Source organism: Necator americanus, chromosome II, assembly GCF_031761385.1.
Source record: "Necator americanus strain Aroian chromosome II, whole genome shotgun sequence".
Classification (NCBI taxonomy): Eukaryota; Metazoa; Nematoda; class Chromadorea; order Rhabditida; family Ancylostomatidae; genus Necator; species Necator americanus.
Window position 1 is genome coordinate 2,670,935 of NC_087372.1, and position 22,687 is coordinate 2,693,621.

The window sequence follows — 22,687 nt, forward strand, 5'->3', positions numbered from 1 at the left end:
AAAAAAAAGAAAAATTCAAAAAAGGAAAAAAAATCCGACTCATCCATTTAAAGTTCATTTTATTGCATTTGTTTTTGAAAAATAAAGGTGTCCTAGCCCCCAACAACTGGAAGTTAAATTAGTATAGAGGTACATTGAGGTTAGAATGAGGTGTCGCAGTTTTAGTACCATTATTTTCTATTTACGCATCATTCTATCTATTTAACCCTCTGGCTTGATTTTTCTTACCTAATATTTTGCATACAGGGATACAGTCCATCGTTGTTTAATTATTTATTTTATTATTTATTGTTATCGGATTTTATTATTTATTGTTATTTACTGTTATCGGATTAGAACTTAGCTAATATTAGAGTAAACCAGGCGTTTCCCTTCATTTCTTGCTTCTTCTATCCTGAAATAATGAAAACTGGCGATTTTTTCAGCTACTTTCATAGAGTATCAATTCAAAATCCTTCAAAAAGTTTTTATTAGACTATTTTTTATTAGATTTTCGTTAGATTTATCATTATTTATTTATTTTATTTTCATAAATGGATTTTTTCAAACTACTGCATGAAATTATTTGATTCTCTGGTTTAAGCCAAGTTATTTTTCGCAACATTTTTGATCATGCAATTGTCAAATACTCCTAGAATGTTATTTTTATCACGTGATCCCCGTCATATTTGCGCAATGGACGGACGAGAAGAGCGTTTGACATGTGATTGTTTGGACCTCTATTGACTCTTCCGATTTTTGATGTTTCCGAGAAAAATGTGGTTACTACTTGTACAAGGTAGTGCCGGCGTGAACAACTATTTGTATAGCCAGGAAGTTTGTCCTCAAATAACATCACGGTCCCGTCACTATATGGGACGTTAAAAAAAGCGAAATAATGATATAATAATATTAATATTGGATGTAATAGAGTAAAAATATCAGTAATTGCATCTAATACAATATTTTTAATTCTATAATTTTCCTTATCTAAAGTAATAGACGGAAAATATTTACATATATTTACTTTATTTATTTATTTATTTATATATATATATTTATTTATTTATTTATTTATTTATTCATTAAATAAGCGTACGTTAACCTGTAATAAATATTAACAACATGTGTAATAGTAACATCTACAAAACTGAATTGATATCATTTTAATTTTTGGACTTTTGAGTTTGTTTTGTTGTTTTTTTTGTTTTTTGCTGAACCTTTTTTTGCTTTTTCTTCACTTTTCCTGTTTCTTTTTCCTGCATACTTTTTATTTCTTGTGGACTTACAGCGCATAAAGAGGAAAAAAGACTGAAGACCTTTCACAAAATGTTTTTTTTTGCTGAAAATCAAAATTTTTGGTTATTGTCACAGATTTTGATAATTGTTGACAGTTCTAACTTTTTAGAGATGGTGTTGATAATTGTTGACAGTTCTGATTTAATTTCTGTTTACGCCTGCAATATCAAAATAATTGTTTTCAGATGGACCAAATCATGCGAAAACGATTGTACGATCACGTGATGACCTTTTAAAGTTCAATGGTGTGATCATCTTATCCGGCGACGGCCTCGTATTTGAGGTTAATCACGTCTCGTGGTTTTTTTTCATTTATATCTCCATCATTAAAAAAATTCTATTTTTATTTTTGTTTATATATGCATCTATAATTCCTCTTTGAAAAGTGCATGGACAATTACTATAATCAGCCCTAGCCTAGGTTCGTAATGATCAAGTTGACCTACCGTCGATTAATTGGAAAAAATACGTCGAAGATCATAGCTAAACGAGTTTAAAAGTTGCCTAGTTGAGGACTTTTTTTCCTAAAAACTAAAATAGATATTAAATAGTCTGCTGAAATTCAAATAATCAGCTGGAATATGTTCTGCAGTTTTTTTTTTCTGGTCCACGAGAACAGGTCCCCATCCTTTTTTCGTCTTAACTCTCAACTAAACCGAAACGAACTAGAGAGGACCGAAAATTGGGACGGTTGAGATTAAGGAGGGGTATTTTTGGGTGCTTTTATTAACAGAATGATCAGGGACCTATTTTCGTGTGTAGAGTTTTTTTTTTAAATTTCCAGCTTTCTGCATTACTCCTCATTAATTCATCCTGTATGTTTCTCATTGTTAGTAAACAATTAACTTTTGGTTTTATTAGACTTAAAATTGATTTGTTTGAGAACCAAAACACCTAACTTTCCCGAGAACATTTTTCGCCTTGTATTTTCTTATTGGAGTAAGCGGTATTGATTATTATTGATTATTAATTGTACTTTTACGAGTACCACTACTGATAATAGAAATGGCAGACCAAAATTATAGTTGGAAACGAATGAATGAGAAAAAAGGAAAATGAGAATTTTTGGGAAATCAGAATTTCTGGAAAATTGATCTAGTTTCTGTTAAAATTTTCTATATTTACTGAAGTATGCATAATTTTTGAGATCCATAATTATGCCCATGGATGAACATCTTCTGTGCCCGTCGTATTTTTGTGTAGATGTTTACTACTTTTAATTCGACCTGTTTCAGGTAATAAATGGATTATTTGAACGATCTGATCGTACCAGTATTATACCGTGCTTACCGATTGGCATCGTGCCAAGCGGATCCGGTAACGGTCTTCTCTGTTCGCTTCTTTTCAGTCGTGGGTAAGTAGTAGTAGGTGTTCGTGGACCCGTTTTACCTTATTTTATCTCATTAACTTGGGATTTTCCATTTATTTACTCACTGATGAGTGATACTAAAACCTTATTTATTTATTAATTTATTATTTATTACGCTCAAAGGCGTGCCCAGAGTAAGAGGCAAGGAATGAATACAAATAAACAGTAGAAAATCCAGCAACGAAAAGAGTAGAATGAGAATGCTTATGCTGTTTACTTTTTATTTTTTACTTTCCGTATGAAAAATTTTGTACGAAACGGAAGTTAGGCAGATGATCTATAACTGTTCTTTTTTTAGTTTATTTTTTTTTTTGATCATTTGTAATTTACTGACAATATTATGGGTATAGATAAGGTTGTAGATCAACTCTAACCTCATTTATTTCAGGGAACCATTGAAGAATCCGAAATTCACCGAAAGAGCTATTGAAATCAGTTGTTCACCGTCTGCAAACGCTCAAGCGGTGAATCTGATCCACGTACAAACGGACAAATCCAACATGGCTGCATTTCTTAGTGTTGGATGGGGCCTTATGGCCGATATTGGTGAGTATTTTTGCTCCTAGTCAAATATTAGGATAGTTTTTTTTAATTCTAAGTAAGATACTTTACTATTTTGGAGGGAATTTCCCCATTTTTTCTAGATATCGAAAGCGAAAGGTGGCGAAAATCGTTAGGGTCGAATCGATTTGTTCTTGGAGGACTGATAAGAGCGCTAAGTGGGTTGAGCTCTGTTTACTTGAAACAATTTCTTGTTGTTTTTTAAAAATTTTTATCGTCTTTAAATGATGTTAGGGGGAAATAGGAATAAAACTACCCAAACATTAAGGTAGGTCTTTACTTTGTTAGTTTGTTCTTAATTTTCTTTCAATTTCCAAACTTTTCATTTCCGGTTCTATGAATTTTAATTTCATATCAGCTATTTCACATAGGATGGTGATATCTTGCTAGTTTCCATCCCGTACATATTGTAGTCAAAAAAAAAAAAATCCGAAGCACTGTTCCTAAAGCCGTTTACGTACAAGGCGGTTCAATTTTTTGCTTGCTCGGGAACGATTTTAAGCGACGGCAGAGCAGAGCAACAGAAAATATGAATTCTTCATATTCACAAATTTTTCGTCATAGTTTTTTTCGTTATAGATTCATAGTTTTTTTTCGTCTAGAAAAGACGATTACCTTAATTTCTCTTATGTTCTTCTTATTTCGCATTTTCATTTTATTTCTTAATTCAATTTTCTTCCATTTAAAATTTAATTTAAGTTTGTAGTTTTTTTTTGTTCCTAAGATTCTCTGACTCAGACAAAGTGTGTTCCACTTTTTTATCTTTCTTTTCTGGTGCACTACTGGTGTATGTTAATAAATAAATAAATAAATAAATAAGTAAATAAATAAATAAATAGATAAATAAATAAATAAATAAATAAATAAACAAATAAATAAATAAATAGTGCTTTTCATGAAAGTGTGAATATTTTTGAAGATATTTGGTCTTTAATGGATGAATTTAAATGTGGGAAGCAAGCAGTCAAAAAACCAAAAAAAAAAAATCAAAAATCAATAAAAATCAGTCAGAAAAATCAATAAAACAAGAATTTTATGTCCTCTAAAATTAGCTGGATCTCCTGCACTATTCCGTCTGTGAGGAATTACATCTTCTTGACAATTTTGCAAATGGTTATGTAGTGGATTTCTAACTTCCTAACTGTTACTGTATTATGTAACGTCCCATTAGTTGAAGAAGTAAACTGAGCACCTAGAGAGAATAGTAGATACTGTAGGGTCTCCTTTCACCCTTCCATAACCAACGGTGAAGGTTGCGCTCAACCCGTAACCATGGAAGTGCCTGGATGGGTAATCACATCCCTGCTGCTCACCGGATGAAATCCCGTGCCATTCGTTTCTTAAACCAAGCCCGTCTCCTCTGCGATTATTTATCAATTGTTCTTGAAACAGGAATCTCCTTACTAAGAACTAAATAATTTTTGAGGAAAGAGTGACCGAAAAAAAAAACAGTGCAACTGCTGATCGTTTTGAAGAATTACTGAAAATCACTGAAAAGACACTAAAACAGGGTTGGAATCAATAAATCGATCGTTTAACCAGACACAGATGAGGGGTTCATGTAGCCGTTAATTGAAACCTTTGTTTGCAAGAGTCCGAAACATCTCAGGTACTGCTTATCTGCATTGTTATTGTCGTCTGGGCAAGTAGCCGCACCTGTACTCAGAAACTCTAGACGGAACAACTGAAGTGTTACTTTATTACGATATCTGAACAGAATCAGAATGGAAATGTTGTGATTTTTCTGGAGTAATCAAGGTTAAACTGGAGGCGCCTAAGAGAAAGTATGGGAGTGTATGGAAGGAAATCTCGCAAATATCGCTGCGTTAGGATCTCTCTATTAATAAAAAGGGATGTAATTTACGATTATGAACGTAGTAAGGCTCAATCCCGTCTAATAATCAGAATACGATGAGGTTGCCTGCATTCTGTCGCGTAATAAGTCCCATCGTTCGGGAGACGGAATCACACAATGCTACTACGCATGCTTTTTTCCAAACTATGAAGCAACATGAGCGTGATCACTCTTATAATCACTGAGTGAACTACACACCTACCCCTACTTATTTATAAAAAGTTACCAGTAACGTGTATTTTGTGACACAATCGCCTTTAAGAAGGAAAAATCTTAGAGATGTATTTCTTTTCTTTAATGGAACCGGACACGAGGTTGTTACTATCTTTTATTCGTGGCTAAAATTTCGGTAATATTACCTTCTTCAGACTCTGAATGTCCGATCAAACGCGCTATCCTTTCAGCAAAGAATCTCTTAAATCGAAACCCAACAGAAACTAAGTTTATTGTTGGGTCTCATAGCTACAAGAAGAGGATAACATCGTACCTTAGGATCAGCTGACTATCCTGCCACTGCTAGATACCTGTTGTGAATTCACCAGCGCAATCATATATCAACATTAGATAGGGCGCGAGTTCCCGCGTAATGCAGAGGGATTCCTCTGTGCGATTCATCTTTGGGCCCTCGGAGTGGATCCAAAAAACCTCCAGACCCTAGCGCGCCGAGTTACCAGACATATCTACCAGGTTTGCGCACAAACATCCTGATTTTAACTTCAAAATCTTCTCCGTTATGACATCCTATGACCGCCTAATGCAGTGGAGTCATATGATTTTCTTTTGCCGTCCAGGTATTCTTTAATTCGAACATGTAGTGGTCTAGCTGTTTCTCCCATGTATGCGTCACCATACCGCACACAGGAAATCAGATAATTAACACATGAACTTATGCAATCACCCTCGTTGTCATCCGGACATATTTTGCACTCTGGTGTAGTGCAAATACGATCATATAGACGACCGTGTATGGACCTTTGCTTAAAGGCATCACCCCACGAATCTGAGGTGGTACGGTTTCCAGGTAGAGTATTCGTATACGGGATCGTAGATTATGGAGAGAAGGGCGATTCCGTCCAATTCTTCCTAATTGCTTTAAAAAACGGTCCGGAAGATTCGGCGCCGCACAATGCTGCTGCGCTCCAGTCGAACTCCTTGTCGAAAATAGTGCGCCAGAACGCCCGAAGCCGTATCTTCCGGGTCGTTTTTTACGGAAATCAGGAAGAAATGGACGGAATCACCCCCCTCTCCATAATCTACTATCCCGCACACGAATACTCCACCTGAAATCCGTACCACCTCACATTCGTGGGGTGATGTCTTTAGGATTACTAGGGGACACTCCACGATAGCAACAGATTTTTCAAGATTAGCCTTCTTAGATCTTAGAGATGGTTTCTTGTATGTCATCAAACCTATAAATTCATATTTCTTCTCATTAACTTTATTTTGGGACTATTCACTTTCCCATATCCTCTTTTTAAAACGAGATCCTGATACAATGATGGAGAGGATGCATGTTGAGGAATTAAATAGTTCCAGTTTCTTTCCTATCCCGTTCTTTGTCGCATTATCCTTTTTTTTCTGAGAAATCGAACAGGATCACAAAGTACAACACAATTTTTTCCGTTTTATTACGGTTCAATCCAGTTTCTGTAAGATCCTAATAGTGACATTATTGACGTATTCATTCTGATATCCTCATTATTTCAGATTTACGCACTTATCGTGGACGCTTAGCGTATAAACTTTGTGCGGGAGGAAAACGAGGGACGAGTACAAATTATGACATATACGGGAAAAATATCGGTGAAAGGGTAAAATATTCCTTCACAGTACAATATACGGAGCGAGAAATCACAAAGTTATTGGTTTAGATGTTGAACTCCTCACGGAACAGCAGTGAGGAAGAAATCAGCCTCTCACATCGTCCTTTGGATGCGATTTGGCGATCGTTACATAGCGAGCGGGTCAGTGATGTGGAGGACGAGATTCCGCAAAACTGGACCGTGATCGAGGACGAGTTCATCAGTGTCTATGCGGTATGGTTTATTTTAATTTGCTCATGATGTAAAAAGCGATCGGAAGCGATATCTATCGGTTCCCATTGAGTACGGTGTCCAAAGAAATGCAAAGGCCTGTGATTGACCCAGGTCTGGTTATTCTTTCGCCGAAACTCGTCCGGGTTCCATGACACTTGTGGAATGTGGAGTTGTGGACGAGTTCCTTCACTACTATTAATCCCCTTTGTCGATTCATACACAATACTACAAGGTGTCCAAATATCCTCGATAGATGATGATCCCTGACTATTTTTCTGGAGAAAGAGAGAGGATCGGGAATCGTAGTAAGGAAGTAAGGACCAAAATCCTGTCCTGAAGGCTGTTTGCGGGCCTGAAGCGTCATGAGAAGGAAAGGACGAGCTGACGGAGTATTGCAAACAAATTCCAAGCTATTAAGCAGCTAATTATGAACCAGTCTCAAAGTTAGCGATTTGATTTACTGATTTGATAATTCGATCTGAAGTTGTTATACCGTAACCTGAGTGCGCGCCAGGATTACAATGCATCAGCGTTTTTTTTCTCTTCGAGGATCCATTTCATAACTAAGAAATTGTCACAGAACTACTTAGGTGCTAAGAGATTTGCGGAGTAAATTCTTATTCCAGTCTGGAACAGATAAACAATATCCACTGCCATTTTGTAGGGTGCTTGGGTGCAACCGCTAAGGGTGAGATCCTGGCCCATCCAGCTATCCTGAATAATATCCCGCGGCTTCGACCTTTATTTCCTCGAAGACGCTGCTGATCCTCCCATTTTCTCTTCCAAGCCCATTTTTTCACTTAAAGAATGCTTAGAATGTCAACATGTCCATACTCATGTGGCGTTTTCGCGCACCGTGAACGAGAAAACTCGTCCACGTTGTGAATTGAGCACCTGGAAAACTCGTCCCACCACAGTTTGCATCGAATTTACATTCAATGCGTGTGCTCTTCTATTTTCCTTCTTTCTCCTTTTTCTGCTTCCTTTCTTTTCGCCTTTTTTTCCTTCCTCGCTTTTTCCTACTTCCTTCATTGATGTTTATTGACTGTTTTTTGTTCAGTAAACATTTTTATTAGTGTTGACATATGGAGTATTTCAGGTTACTGTATCGCATATTTCAAACGACGGACCGTTTGCACCAAAAGCGTACATGGACGATGATAGGATCTACCTGACGTACATCCTTCAGAAGGATTTACCTGGTCGACTGAGTCTCATCAAGTATCTGACAGCGATCGAGTCACAGAAACACCTGGATCTCCCGTTTGTTCAGGTAACTGTCGAAAAATCGCATCATTTCTTAATGAAATGAGTTCAGTGGATCCATAAAAGCAGGAAATCTGATAATTTTTTCTATTTTTAGGCAATAGAAGTGTCCGCGTTCCGATTAGAACCGTTAGATTCTGGATCGTATGTGGTCGTTGACGGTGAGGTCGTGGATGCTAAACGAATCCAAGCAACCACGTCAATGTTAAAAACAGCGGTTTTTGCACCGTAATTTCCCTAGGATCCCATTTTCCTCCTGTAAAATCCTAATTATACTGCCATTGGTGAAGAAAATAAATAGATAAATAAATAAATAAATAAATAAATAAACAAATAAATAAATAAATAGTGCTTTTCATGAAAGTGTGAATATTTTTGAAGATATTTGGTCTTTAATGGATGAATTTAAATGTGGGAAGCAAGCAGTCAAAAAAACCAAAAAAAAAAATCAAAAATCAATAAAAATCAGTCAGAAAAATCAATAAAACAAGAATTTTATGTCCTCTAAAATTAGCTGGATCTCCTGCACTATTCCGTCTGTGAGGAATTACATCTTCTTGACAATTTTGCAAATGGTTATGTAGTGGATTTCTAACTTCCTAACTGTTACTGTATTATGTAACGTCCCATTAGTTGAAGAAGTAAACTGAGCACCTAGAGAGAATAGTAGATACTGTAGGGTCTCCTTTCACCCTTCCATAACCAACGGTGAAGGTTGCGCTCAACCCGTAACCATGGAAGTGCCTGGATGGGTAATCACATCCCTGCTGCTCACCGGATGAAATCCCGTGCCATTCGTTTCTTAAACCAAGCCCGTCTCCTCTGCGATTATTTATCAATTGTTCTTGAAACAGGAATCTCCTTACTAAGAACTAAATAATTTTTGAGGAAAGAGTGACCGAAAAAAAACAGTGCAACTGCTGATCGTTTTGAAGAATTACTGAAAATCACTGAAAAGACACTAAAACAGGGTTGGAATCAATAAATCGATCGTTTAACCAGACACAGATGAGGGGTTCATGTAGCCGTTAATTGAAACCTTTGTTTGCAAGAGTCCGAAACATCTCAGGTACTGCTTATCTGCATTGTTATTGTCGTCTGGGCAAGTAGCCGCACCTGTACTCAGAAACTCTAGACGGAACAACTGAAGTGTTACTTTATTACGATATCTGAACAGAATCAGAATGGAAATGTTGTGATTTTTCTGGAGTAATCAAGGTTAAACTGGAGGCGCCTAAGAGAAAGTATGGGAGTGTATGGAAGGAAATCTCGCAAATATCGCTGCGTTAGGATCTCTCTATTAATAAAAAGGGATGTAATTTACGATTATGAACGTAGTAAGGCTCAATCCCGTCTAATAATCAGAATACGATGAGGTTGCCTGCATTCTGTCGCGTAATAAGTCCCATCGTTCGGGAGACGGAATCACACAATGCTACTACGCATGCTTTTTTCCAAACTATGAAGCAACATGAGCGTGATCACTCTTATAATCACTGAGTGAACTACACACCTACCCCTACTTATTTATAAAAAGTTACCAGTAACGTGTATTTTGTGACACAATCGCCTTTAAGAAGGAAAAATCTTAGAGATGTATTTCTTTTCTTTAATGGAACCGGACACGAGGTTGTTACTATCTTTTATTCGTGGCTAAAATTTCGGTAATATTACCTTCTTCAGACTCTGAATGTCCGATCAAACGCGCTATCCTTTCAGCAAAGAATCTCTTAAATCGAAACCCAACAGAAACTAAGTTTATTGTTGGGTCTCATAGCTACAAGAAGAGGATAACATCGTACCTTAGGATCAGCTGACTATCCTGCCACTGCTAGATACCTGTTGTGAATTCACCAGCGCAATCATATATCAACATTAGATAGGGCGCGAGTTCCCGCGTAATGCAGAGGGATTCCTCTGTGCGATTCATCTTTGGGCCCTCGGAGTGGATCCAAAAAACCTCCAGACCCTAGCGCGCCGAGTTACCAGACATATCTACCAGGTTTGCGCACAAACATCCTGATTTTAACTTCAAAATCTTCTCCGTTATGACATCCTATGACCGCCTAATGCAGTGGAGTCATATGATTTTCTTTTGCCGTCCAGGTATTCTTTAATTCGAACATGTAGTGGTCTAGCTGTTTCTCCCATGTATGCGTCACCATACCGCACACAGGAAATCAGATAATTAACACATGAACTTATGCAATCACCCTCGTTGTCATCCGGACATATTTTGCACTCTGGTGTAGTGCAAATACGATCATATAGACGACCGTGTATGGACCTTTGCTTAAAGGCATCACCCCACGAATCTGAGGTGGTACGGTTTCCAGGTAGAGTATTCGTATACGGGATCGTAGATTATGGAGAGAAGGGCGATTCCGTCCAATTCTTCCTAATTGCTTTAAAAAACGGTCCGGAAGATTCGGCGCCGCACAATGCTGCTGCGCTCCAGTCGAACTCCTTGTCGAAAATAGTGCGCCAGAACGCCCGAAGCCGTATCTTCCGGGTCGTTTTTTACGGAAATCAGGAAGAAATGGACGGAATCACCCCCCTCTCCATAATCTACTATCCCGCACACGAATACTCCACCTGAAATCCGTACCACCTCACATTCGTGGGGTGATGTCTTTAGGATTACTAGGGGACACTCCACGATAGCAACAGATTTTTCAAGATTAGCCTTCTTAGATCTTAGAGATGGTTTCTTGTATGTCATCAAACCTATAAATTCATATTTCTTCTCATTAACTTTATTTTGGGACTATTCACTTTCCCATATCCTCTTTTTAAAACGAGATCCTGATACAATGATGGAGAGGATGCATGTTGAGGAATTAAATAGTTCCAGTTTCTTTCCTATCCCGTTCTTTGTCGCATTATCCTTTTTTTTCTGAGAAATCGAACAGGATCACAAAGTACAACACAATTTTTTCCGTTTTATTACGGTTCAATCCAGTTTCTGTAAGATCCTAATAGTGACATTATTGACGTATTCATTCTGATATCCTCATTATTTCAGATTTACGCACTTATCGTGGACGCTTAGCGTATAAACTTTGTGCGGGAGGAAAACGAGGGACGAGTACAAATTATGACATATACGGGAAAAATATCGGTGAAAGGGTAAAATATTCCTTCACAGTACAATATACGGAGCGAGAAATCACAAAGTTATTGGTTTAGATGTTGAACTCCTCACGGAACAGCAGTGAGGAAGAAATCAGCCTCTCACATCGTCCTTTGGATGCGATTTGGCGATCGTTACATAGCGAGCGGGTCAGTGATGTGGAGGACGAGATTCCGCAAAACTGGACCGTGATCGAGGACGAGTTCATCAGTGTCTATGCGGTATGGTTTATTTTAATTTGCTCATGATGTAAAAAGCGATCGGAAGCGATATCTATCGGTTCCCATTGAGTACGGTGTCCAAAGAAATGCAAAGGCCTGTGATTGACCCAGGTCTGGTTATTCTTTCGCCGAAACTCGTCCGGGTTCCATGACACTTGTGGAATGTGGAGTTGTGGACGAGTTCCTTCACTACTATTAATCCCCTTTGTCGATTCATACACAATACTACAAGGTGTCCAAATATCCTCGATAGATGATGATCCCTGACTATTTTTCTGGAGAAAGAGAGAGGATCGGGAATCGTAGTAAGGAAGTAAGGACCAAAATCCTGTCCTGAAGGCTGTTTGCGGGCCTGAAGCGTCATGAGAAGGAAAGGACGAGCTGACGGAGTATTGCAAACAAATTCCAAGCTATTAAGCAGCTAATTATGAACCAGTCTCAAAGTTAGCGATTTGATTTACTGATTTGATAATTCGATCTGAAGTTGTTATACCGTAACCTGAGTGCGCGCCAGGATTACAATGCATCAGCGTTTTTTTCTCTTCGAGGATCCATTTCATAACTAAGAAATTGTCACAGAACTACTTAGGTGCTAAGAGATTTGCGGAGTAAATTCTTATTCCAGTCTGGAACAGATAAACAATATCCACTGCCATTTTGTAGGGTGCTTGGGTGCAACCGCTAAGGGTGAGATCCTGGCCCATCCAGCTATCCTGAATAATATCCCGCGGCTTCGACCTTTATTTCCTCGAAGACGCTGCTGATCCTCCCATTTTCTCTTCCAAGCCCATTTTTTCACTTAAAGAATGCTTAGAATGTCAACATGTCCATACTCATGTGGCGTTTTCGCGCACCGTGAACGAGAAAACTCGTCCACGTTGTGAATTGAGCACCTGGAAAACTCGTCCCACCACAGTTTGCATCGAATTTACATTCAATGCGTGTGCTCTTCTATTTTCCTTCTTTCTCCTTTTTCTGCTTCCTTTCTTTTCGCCTTTTTTTCCTTCCTCGCTTTTTCCTACTTCCTTCATTGATGTTTATTGACTGTTTTTTGTTCAGTAAACATTTTTATTAGTGTTGACATATGGAGTATTTCAGGTTACTGTATCGCATATTTCAAACGACGGACCGTTTGCACCAAAAGCGTACATGGACGATGATAGGATCTACCTGACGTACATCCTTCAGAAGGATTTACCTGGTCGACTGAGTCTCATCAAGTATCTGACAGCGATCGAGTCACAGAAACACCTGGATCTCCCGTTTGTTCAGGTAACTGTCGAAAAATCGCATCATTTCTTAATGAAATGAGTTCAGTGGATCCATAAAAGCAGGAAATCTGATAATTTTTTCTATTTTTAGGCAATAGAAGTGTCCGCGTTCCGATTAGAACCGTTAGATTCTGGATCGTATGTGGTCGTTGACGGTGAGGTCGTGGATGCTAAACGAATCCAAGCAACCACGTCAATGTTAAAAACAGCGGTTTTTGCACCGTAATTTCCCTAGGATCCCATTTTCCTCCTGTAAAATCCTAATTATACTGCCATTGGTGAAGAAAATAAATAGATAAATAAATAAATAAATAAATAAATAAACAAATAAATAAATAAATAGTGCTTTTCATGAAAGTGTGAATATTTTTGAAGATATTTGGTCTTTAATGGATGAATTTAAATGTGGGAAGCAAGCAGTCAAAAAACCAAAAAAAAAAATCAAAAATCAATAAAAATCAGTCAGAAAAATCAATAAAACAAGAATTTTATGTCCTCTAAAATTAGCTGGATCTCCTGCACTATTCCGTCTGTGAGGAATTACATCTTCTTGACAATTTTGCAAATGGTTATGTAGTGGATTTCTAACTTCCTAACTGTTACTGTATTATGTAACGTCCCATTAGTTGAAGAAGTAAACTGAGCACCTAGAGAGAATAGTAGATACTGTAGGGTCTCCTTTCACCCTTCCATAACCAACGGTGAAGGTTGCGCTCAACCCGTAACCATGGAAGTGCCTGGATGGGTAATCACATCCCTGCTGCTCACCGGATGAAATCCCGTGCCATTCGTTTCTTAAACCAAGCCCGTCTCCTCTGCGATTATTTATCAATTGTTCTTGAAACAGGAATCTCCTTACTAAGAACTAAATAATTTTTGAGGAAAGAGTGACCGAAAAAAAACAGTGCAACTGCTGATCGTTTTGAAGAATTACTGAAAATCACTGAAAAGACACTAAAACAGGGTTGGAATCAATAAATCGATCGTTTAACCAGACACAGATGAGGGGTTCATGTAGCCGTTAATTGAAACCTTTGTTTGCAAGAGTCCGAAACATCTCAGGTACTGCTTATCTGCATTGTTATTGTCGTCTGGGCAAGTAGCCGCACCTGTACTCAGAAACTCTAGACGGAACAACTGAAGTGTTACTTTATTACGATATCTGAACAGAATCAGAATGGAAATGTTGTGATTTTTCTGGAGTAATCAAGGTTAAACTGGAGGCGCCTAAGAGAAAGTATGGGAGTGTATGGAAGGAAATCTCGCAAATATCGCTGCGTTAGGATCTCTCTATTAATAAAAAGGGATGTAATTTACGATTATGAACGTAGTAAGGCTCAATCCCGTCTAATAATCAGAATACGATGAGGTTGCCTGCATTCTGTCGCGTAATAAGTCCCATCGTTCGGGAGACGGAATCACACAATGCTACTACGCATGCTTTTTTCCAAACTATGAAGCAACATGAGCGTGATCACTCTTATAATCACTGAGTGAACTACACACCTACCCCTACTTATTTATAAAAAGTTACCAGTAACGTGTATTTTGTGACACAATCGCCTTTAAGAAGGAAAAATCTTAGAGATGTATTTCTTTTCTTTAATGGAACCGGACACGAGGTTGTTACTATCTTTTATTCGTGGCTAAAATTTCGGTAATATTACCTTCTTCAGACTCTGAATGTCCGATCAAACGCGCTATCCTTTCAGCAAAGAATCTCTTAAATCGAAACCCAACAGAAACTAAGTTTATTGTTGGGTCTCATAGCTACAAGAAGAGGATAACATCGTACCTTAGGATCAGCTGACTATCCTGCCACTGCTAGATACCTGTTGTGAATTCACCAGCGCAATCATATATCAACATTAGATAGGGCGCGAGTTCCCGCGTAATGCAGAGGGATTCCTCTGTGCGATTCATCTTTGGGCCCTCGGAGTGGATCCAAAAAACCTCCAGACCCTAGCGCGCCGAGTTACCAGACATATCTACCAGGTTTGCGCACAAACATCCTGATTTTAACTTCAAAATCTTCTCCGTTATGACATCCTATGACCGCCTAATGCAGTGGAGTCATATGATTTTCTTTTGCCGTCCAGGTATTCTTTAATTCGAACATGTAGTGGTCTAGCTGTTTCTCCCATGTATGCGTCACCATACCGCACACAGGAAATCAGATAATTAACACATGAACTTATGCAATCACCCTCGTTGTCATCCGGACATATTTTGCACTCTGGTGTAGTGCAAATACGATCATATAGACGACCGTGTATGGACCTTTGCTTAAAGGCATCACCCCACGAATCTGAGGTGGTACGGTTTCCAGGTAGAGTATTCGTATACGGGATCGTAGATTATGGAGAGAAGGGCGATTCCGTCCAATTCTTCCTAATTGCTTTAAAAAACGGTCCGGAAGATTCGGCGCCGCACAATGCTGCTGCGCTCCAGTCGAACTCCTTGTCGAAAATAGTGCGCCAGAACGCCCGAAGCCGTATCTTCCGGGTCGTTTTTTACGGAAATCAGGAAGAAATGGACGGAATCACCCCCCTCTCCATAATCTACTATCCCGCACACGAATACTCCACCTGAAATCCGTACCACCTCACATTCGTGGGGTGATGTCTTTAGGATTACTAGGGGACACTCCACGATAGCAACAGATTTTTCAAGATTAGCCTTCTTAGATCTTAGAGATGGTTTCTTGTATGTCATCAAACCTATAAATTCATATTTCTTCTCATTAACTTTATTTTGGGACTATTCACTTTCCCATATCCTCTTTTTAAAACGAGATCCTGATACAATGATGGAGAGGATGCATGTTGAGGAATTAAATAGTTCCAGTTTCTTTCCTATCCCGTTCTTTGTCGCATTATCCTTTTTTTTCTGAGAAATCGAACAGGATCACAAAGTACAACACAATTTTTTCCGTTTTATTACGGTTCAATCCAGTTTCTATAAGATCCTAATAGTGACATTATTGACGTATTCATTCTGATATCCTCATTATTTTCAGATTTACGCACTTATCGTGGACGCTTAGCGTATAAACTTTGTGCGGGAGGAAAACGAGGGACGAGTACAAATTATGACATATACGGGAAAAATATCGGTGAAAGGGTAAAATATTCCTTCACAGTACAATATACGGAGCGAGAAATCACAAAGTTATTGGTTTAGATGTTGAACTCCTCACGGAACAGCAGTGAGGAAGAAATCAGCCTCTCACATCGTCCTTTGGATGCGATTTGGCGATCGTTACATAGCGAGCGGGTCAGTGATGTGGAGGACGAGATTCCGCAAAACTGGACCGTGATCGAGGACGAGTTCATCAGCGTCTATGCGGTATGGTTTAGTTTAATTGGCTTATGATGTAAAAAGCGATCAGAAGCGATTCCTATCGGTTCCCATTAAGTACGGTGTCCAGAAAAATGCAAAATGCGAAGACCTGTGATTGACCAAGGTCTGGTTATTCTTTCGCCGAAACTCGTCCGGGTTCCATGACACTTGTGGAATGAGGAGTTGTGGACGAGTTTCTTCACTACTACATACTAATCCTTTTTGTCGATTTATATACAGAAGTACAAAGTGGTCCAAACATCCTCGATAGATGATGATTCCTGACTATTTTTCTGGAGAAAGAGAAAGGATAGGGAATCGTAGTAAGGAAGTAAGGACCAAAATCCTGTCCGGAAGGCTGCTTGCGGGTCTAAAGCGTCATGAGAAGAAAAGAACGAGTTGACGGAGTATTGCAAACAAATTCCAAGCTATTAAGCAGCTAATTATGAACCAGTCTCAAAGTTAGCGATTTGATTTACTGATTTGACAATTCGATTTGAAGTTGTTATACCGTAACCTGAATGCGCGCCAGGATTACAATGCATCAGCGTTTTTTTCTCTTCGAGGATCCATTTCATAACTAAGAAATTGTCACAGAACTACTTAGGTGCTAAGAGATTTGCGGAGTAAATTCTTATTCCAGTCTGGAACAGATAAACAATATCCACTGCCATTTTGTAGGGTGCTTGGGTGCAACCGCTAAGGGTGAGATCCTGGCCCATCCAGCTATCCTGAATAATATCCCGCGGCTTCGACCTTTATTTCCTCGAAGACGCTGCTGATCCTCCCATTTTCTCTTCCAAGCCCATTTTTTCACTTAAAGAATGCTTAGAATGTCAACATGTCCATACTCATGTGGCGTTTTCGCGCACCGTGAACGAGAAAACTCGTCCACGTTGTGAATTGAGCACCTGGAAAACTCGTCCCACCACAGTTTGCATCGAATTTACATTCAATGCGTGTGCTCTTCTATTTTCCTTCTTTCTCCTTTTTCTGCTTCCTTTCTTTTCGCCTTTTTTTCCTTCCTCGCTTTTTCCTACTTCCTTCATTGATGTTTATTGACTGTTTTTTGTTCAGTAAACATTTTTATTAGTGTTGACATATGGAGTATTTCAGGTTACTGTATCGCATATTTCAAACGACGGACCGTTTGCACCAAAAGCGTACATGGACGATGATAGGATCTACCTGACGTACATCCTTCAGAAGGATTTACCTGGTCGACTGAGTCTCATCAAGTATCTGACAGCGATCGAGTCACAGAAACACCTGGATCTCCCGTTTGTTCAGGTAACTGTCGAAAAATCGCATCATTTCTTAATGAAATGAGTTCAGTGGATCCATAAAAGCAGGAAATCTGATAATTTTTTCTATTTTTAGGCAATAGAAGTGTCCGCGTTCCGATTAGAACCGTTAGATTCTGGATCGTATGTGGTCGTTGACGGTGAGGTCGTGGATGCTAAACGAATCCAAGCAACCACGTCAATGTTAAAAACAGCGGTTTTTGCACCGTAATTTCCCTAGGATCCCATTTTCCTCCTGTAAAATCCTAATTATACTGCCATTGGTGAAGAATACGGTTCGTATTTGTCATTTATTGTAATTTCTCATGAGTAATCACGTTATTTTTGTGGCCTTCTTATAGAATACGGCTAAGATTTAACAGAAAATTACTTAATAATTTGAATTTCATGCAATTTTCCCTCATTTAACGAGCCTTTTGGAAGGAGACCGTTTGCCTTTAGATTTTTATGGATCTCTCTTCATAGCTTTGCTTTTCTTTGACCAATGAATGCTTTTATCTTCTTATGTGTGAGAACTAATACACGGAAAGTCCTCTTTCTTCACTTAATTATTTTTTATTTTCGTTTTATTCCCCTTAGAATGCTTTTAATCCAATGTAATGTTTTTGATGATATTTGCTATTTAATAGTTTTTTTCAATGTGAAGTATAAACGATCAAGGGACTTGGTTATTGATTAGATATTGTTTGATCTGCATATAGATTCGTTGATACTTACGGTTTATTAAGGGTATATTATGAATAAATATTGATTGATTTTGTGCTTAGCAATTTTTTTTGTGCTTATAAATCACCTTAGTAAGGATGTCGATGGCATTACTTGAGAAAATTAATGGATAAAATGAAGTAAATTTTATTTCCAATTTTATAATTCTATTTGGTTAAGCAAGTCATAAGTTAAGTGTCATCTTATCTCAAGTCACAAGTTAAGTGTCATTTTATCTATTTGGTTGCTTCCTAAATTTCTCGGATTTTTGGAAATTTTCACAGGAAATTATATTATTTGCATCATATAATTTATGCACCAAGGAGTAAACAACTGTAAAAAAAACGAAGTAATTAAAAATTGTAAAAACAAACAAAGTAACAATTTCCCATCTTATGAAGAGATGGTGTGTTTCCAATTTTTCGTGTTTTTTCCTGATTTTTTTTTCCGCCTTCTTCATTTCTTACGGAGTGTTGGCCACGTGTATAACACAAACGAGAAAACTTCGGGCGCAGGCACAAAACTGATGTCGAATGGCAAGCTGAGTGCATTTTTTGTCGTTTCTAGTTTTTTAGTCATTTCGTTAAGTAAAAAACTTTAAATATGAATATATATATATATCAAATCCTATATTTTGTTATCATTTGAACAGATTTTCGTGAAATTTTGACCTGTTTGCCCATCTCGTTCAGGCTACGATGATCTTTTCAGTCAATCTTTCTGATCTCTTCATGACCCCATGGATCTGCGGCAGTTGGCAGTCCGTTTTTGTCCTCTTTTGGGTTTAGTTTGACCGTGTCCTTCCTCTTTCTATTGCTTTGCAATCTTCTCGACGGTTCATGGAGGAACTTCGAGCGTCGAAGAAATCGCTGAATCCCTCATCCCGCTCTTTGCTAACAGTGCAATCGCGTTGCGAGCAATTTTTCGTCATAGACTGGTAAACACGTCTTTTCTTCAGATTAATAATTAGCAATAAATTAAAAGTATTCTAAAAGGTAAAAGTATCCATAAATGCTTTATAAAATGTTTAAAACGGGTCAAATGTCATATGTAGGTAATTTTTCGCCACTCTATATACGTATTGGAATATTACTATTTTTTTCAATACTTTCTGCCCTGAAAAATCAAAAAAGTACATCATCCTTGCAAAAGAATCAATAAAACTCGATAAAATATTCAGCTGTGTTCTCATTTTGAGCCGAACGCGAATTCTTGATTGAATCCTTTATTACTGGTTAACATCTAGGCGAAATTGCTTTCTCCTGAACCTCAAAGAATCAAATCGAATGTGACTATTCCGTCAAAACTCCTATCTGCCCAACAAAGAAACAATATAAATGTAATTATGAAGTAAATTGAAGGAAAAAGTTCAAAAATAAACCAAATATGAAGTCCTTTTAAATCTACATGCAGTAATTGCCTTCGACTCGCTTATTTCTCCTTCTCAACCGGCTCATCCAACGTGTGCTGCTTCGTTCTTGTTTACCAGTAAACGGTGATTTTTCTGAGTTGAGTTGAGCGGTCCCGTGGGGAAGACATACTCATCTGCCCTTCAACTAATGATATGAGGTACTCGAGCGCAGAACAAGTTGATGGGATTCGAGGCGATTGCGAAGTAAAGAGGGTTAAGTACGTATTTTCCTAAATCCAATGATCTTCTCGTCTCAGAGTGCCATTTGGCTCTTTTCTTCTTTTCCTGAAACGTGTCGCATTAGGATCGCACCGAGAGAACCCCCACGACGATTGTTGTGGAATAACTAGCATCATTGAGGGGAAATCCGAGACTAATATTTTCATTTTTATTTTTCGCACCAACACGAATTTATGTAATTGGCGAAATTTAATAAAATTTAGAAAAGCGATAACAAATTATTTATTAATTACCATCAACTTCATAAAATTCTCCATTGAATACAATGTATAGTTGAACATATTGGAAAATACCCGATCCAATGAATCTTCACATCTTTTCCTCCTTTCTTTTTCAAAAATACCCATTTCTGGCCATTTTCCTCCGAGTATAATTATTTATTTCTGAACTATTTCATTTTTTTTTCTTCGTCCTTATTGGAACTTCTCGTTCTAAGAAAAATTAAGATGTAACGGCTAATTGGTGGAAATTTCTCTTAACTCTTATCACTTGAATGGCTCTGGAGGCGGTACATATGGCACATGAAACTGTGTTTTTTTAAGAAACGAAAAATTGCAGTAAAAATGGAAAAAAAATAAAAGTGTGGAATGTTTGTCTAAAAAGAGATTTCGTCAACTTTTTGGAATGTACAAGTAGGGGTCAGTGAAGGCAAATTTGTAATTGAGATTAAAAAAATTGTGAAACATATTATCAGTTTGAGTCAATAAAAACTAATCAATGAATACAATATGCTACCCTTTTCTTTTTAATGGTAAATGGTATTATTTTATTTTATTTCATTTCATTTTTTGAAAGGTGACATTGGTGTATTCGAATTTTCGCACTTTCTACTCCGAAATTCCCCGTTTCAATGAAAGTATAACATTATGGTCTCGCCAGCGTAGCAATAGTGGGACAGGTCTCATTACTGTTTGGATGGTTTTGTTTTCCTTGGATTTTTCGACGGTTATTGAGGCTATAGGTAGGTGTAGCACAGTGTCGCTGAGAGGTTCCGCCATGACTGCACGATCAATCGATGGTTCGAAACGGCCCCAGTGCCGATGAAGGGTTTCATCCCTCCGGAGTCGATGAGTTGGTGGCAGACTTCTTTTGGAGGATAAAAACACTGACTTGATCATCAGTTACCCCCCGGAAGGCATTGTTTAGGGAGGACACACGTTCCACAACCTTGAACGATTCTGGATTGAAGTGAAAGTGGTGGCGCATCCAGAGCGGATTGATCAAAGTCAAACTCTTTACTCATCCGGTTTGCAAGAGTCCATTTCTTTTTTTTCTGTCGAGAAAAGTCCGCGGATTTCCCACTTTCTCAATGGTTTCTGTTCCTTCTAATTGAGTCAAGTAAGATGGGAGGGAAAGCCCTGCAGTGTTGAAGTCGTTGGGGAATTCTCCGAAATTTCCATGGCTCTCTTAGCATGGCATAGGATGGCATAACAATTTCCAATTTTTTACAGAAGTCTGACAATTCTAACAAAAATGAGTGAGACGGGGTGGAGACAAGAAACTCCACACTCCACAGGAATGTTGCCTTGACGTACGGTAGCACAACCTTAAGCGTAAGGTGTGAGGTGGACCATGTGGTTTACGAAAACACACCAAATTTCACGTCAGAGTTCGAAAGTGAGAATTTATGATTTTTGTGACAGCTGTTGCGGACTTTTAAACTGTTTTTTTTTTCATTTCTGTACGTCATATCCTCATTTACACATGTCATTTGTGCATATTTTCACCTACTTTCTTCGACTTCGTATTGTTCTTGTAGAATGATTTTATTGTTGAAACATTCTCCATGTGATTCTTCAAATTGGATATATAACTCAGATTCTTTAGGTGCACCTTATTGTCTACATTCTGTTGTTCAGCAATGATCTAAAGAAACGGTACTTCGCGCAGGAATTCCTGATATTTAATGCGTCGTGGGGTTATAAATGACAATAGCAAATCCTTAGACTTACTACCCACAGAGCCCTTGAGAGATGTCTCCTGAAGTTCAACCGGCGCACACAACACCTAGCCGGTCTTCGTAGCTCCGACTTAAGAGGAATGTCCCGTCTTCGCGACCCAGCGGAATATATATCGAAAGCAAAACATAATCACATGGGGAATCGACGATAGATGGTCTAAAAGAAAAGGCATCGCAAGAGACGAAGGAGATCGCAACGAGGTGTTAGTGCATGGACTGGAAAAGCTGAGACTAGCTGGTACGGCTCAAGGACCTGTAACGTCACTCACGAAGCTTGAGAGCATCTTGGATGATAATGGCGAGGGAACGAAACGAGTGGAAGAGATGCTGGGGCCTGCACGTCCAGTGAAAACGGGCCATCTAAGTATCTAAGTAAGTAGTAGCAAATCCATATACTAATTTGGTAATTAGTATCTGGATGACAGGAAAAAAAAACGAATGAAAGGAACAGTTGCGAAGTATTCGCTATCGAAAGTAGCTCAAGAGAAAGAGACGTTGGGTCACGAAACACCCAGAACATGCTTTAAAACAGGGAAACATCATAAAGCTGCAAAATATGAAGCAAAAAGGCAGATGTGTTGACCACTTAATCTGTGAACGCAATGGAAGGTCACAAGAATCCATAAAGGGTCAGGGAATGAGTAGTAGTTCGAAAACCTACGCACCAGTAGTCTCAAAAATTACAAATTCTTATTTTCCCAGCTTTATAGCAGTCAAATTCGATGAAGTTCT

At 38.3% G+C, this 22,687-nt stretch overlaps 1 protein-coding gene across 3 annotated transcripts in view; it reads left to right on the forward strand.

Moving 5' to 3' along the window:
* The window catches only part of RB195_016687 (uncharacterized protein), a gene marked incomplete at both ends in the record, with an annotated part of 30,586 nt that extends 8,259 nt beyond the window's left edge, over positions 1-22,327 (forward strand). For 2 of the 3 annotated variants that reach the window (XM_064183327.1, XM_064183328.1), the window contains 17 exons: positions 1,464-1,561; positions 2,514-2,632; positions 3,036-3,193; positions 3,292-3,366; positions 6,774-6,877; positions 6,938-7,102; positions 8,202-8,375; positions 8,466-8,529; positions 11,394-11,497; positions 11,558-11,722; positions 12,821-12,994; positions 13,085-13,148; positions 16,013-16,116; positions 16,177-16,341; positions 17,452-17,625; positions 17,716-17,779; positions 22,032-22,327. In XM_064183327.1, the coding sequence (XP_064039207.1) occupies positions 1,464-1,561; positions 2,514-2,632; positions 3,036-3,193; positions 3,292-3,366; positions 6,774-6,877; positions 6,938-7,102; positions 8,202-8,375; positions 8,466-8,529; positions 11,394-11,497; positions 11,558-11,722; positions 12,821-12,994; positions 13,085-13,148; positions 16,013-16,116; positions 16,177-16,341; positions 17,452-17,625; positions 17,716-17,779; positions 22,032-22,327 (2,267 nt within the window). Of the gene's footprint in view, positions 1-1,463; positions 1,562-2,513; positions 2,633-3,035; positions 3,194-3,291; positions 3,367-6,773; positions 6,878-6,937; positions 7,103-8,201; positions 8,376-8,465; positions 8,530-11,393; positions 11,498-11,557; positions 11,723-12,820; positions 12,995-13,084; positions 13,149-16,012; positions 16,117-16,176; positions 16,342-17,451; positions 17,626-17,715; positions 17,851-22,031 lie in introns of those variants that run through there. The other variant, XM_064183326.1, reaches the window with a different exon arrangement.
* Between the last annotated feature and the right edge of the window lie 360 nt (positions 22,328-22,687).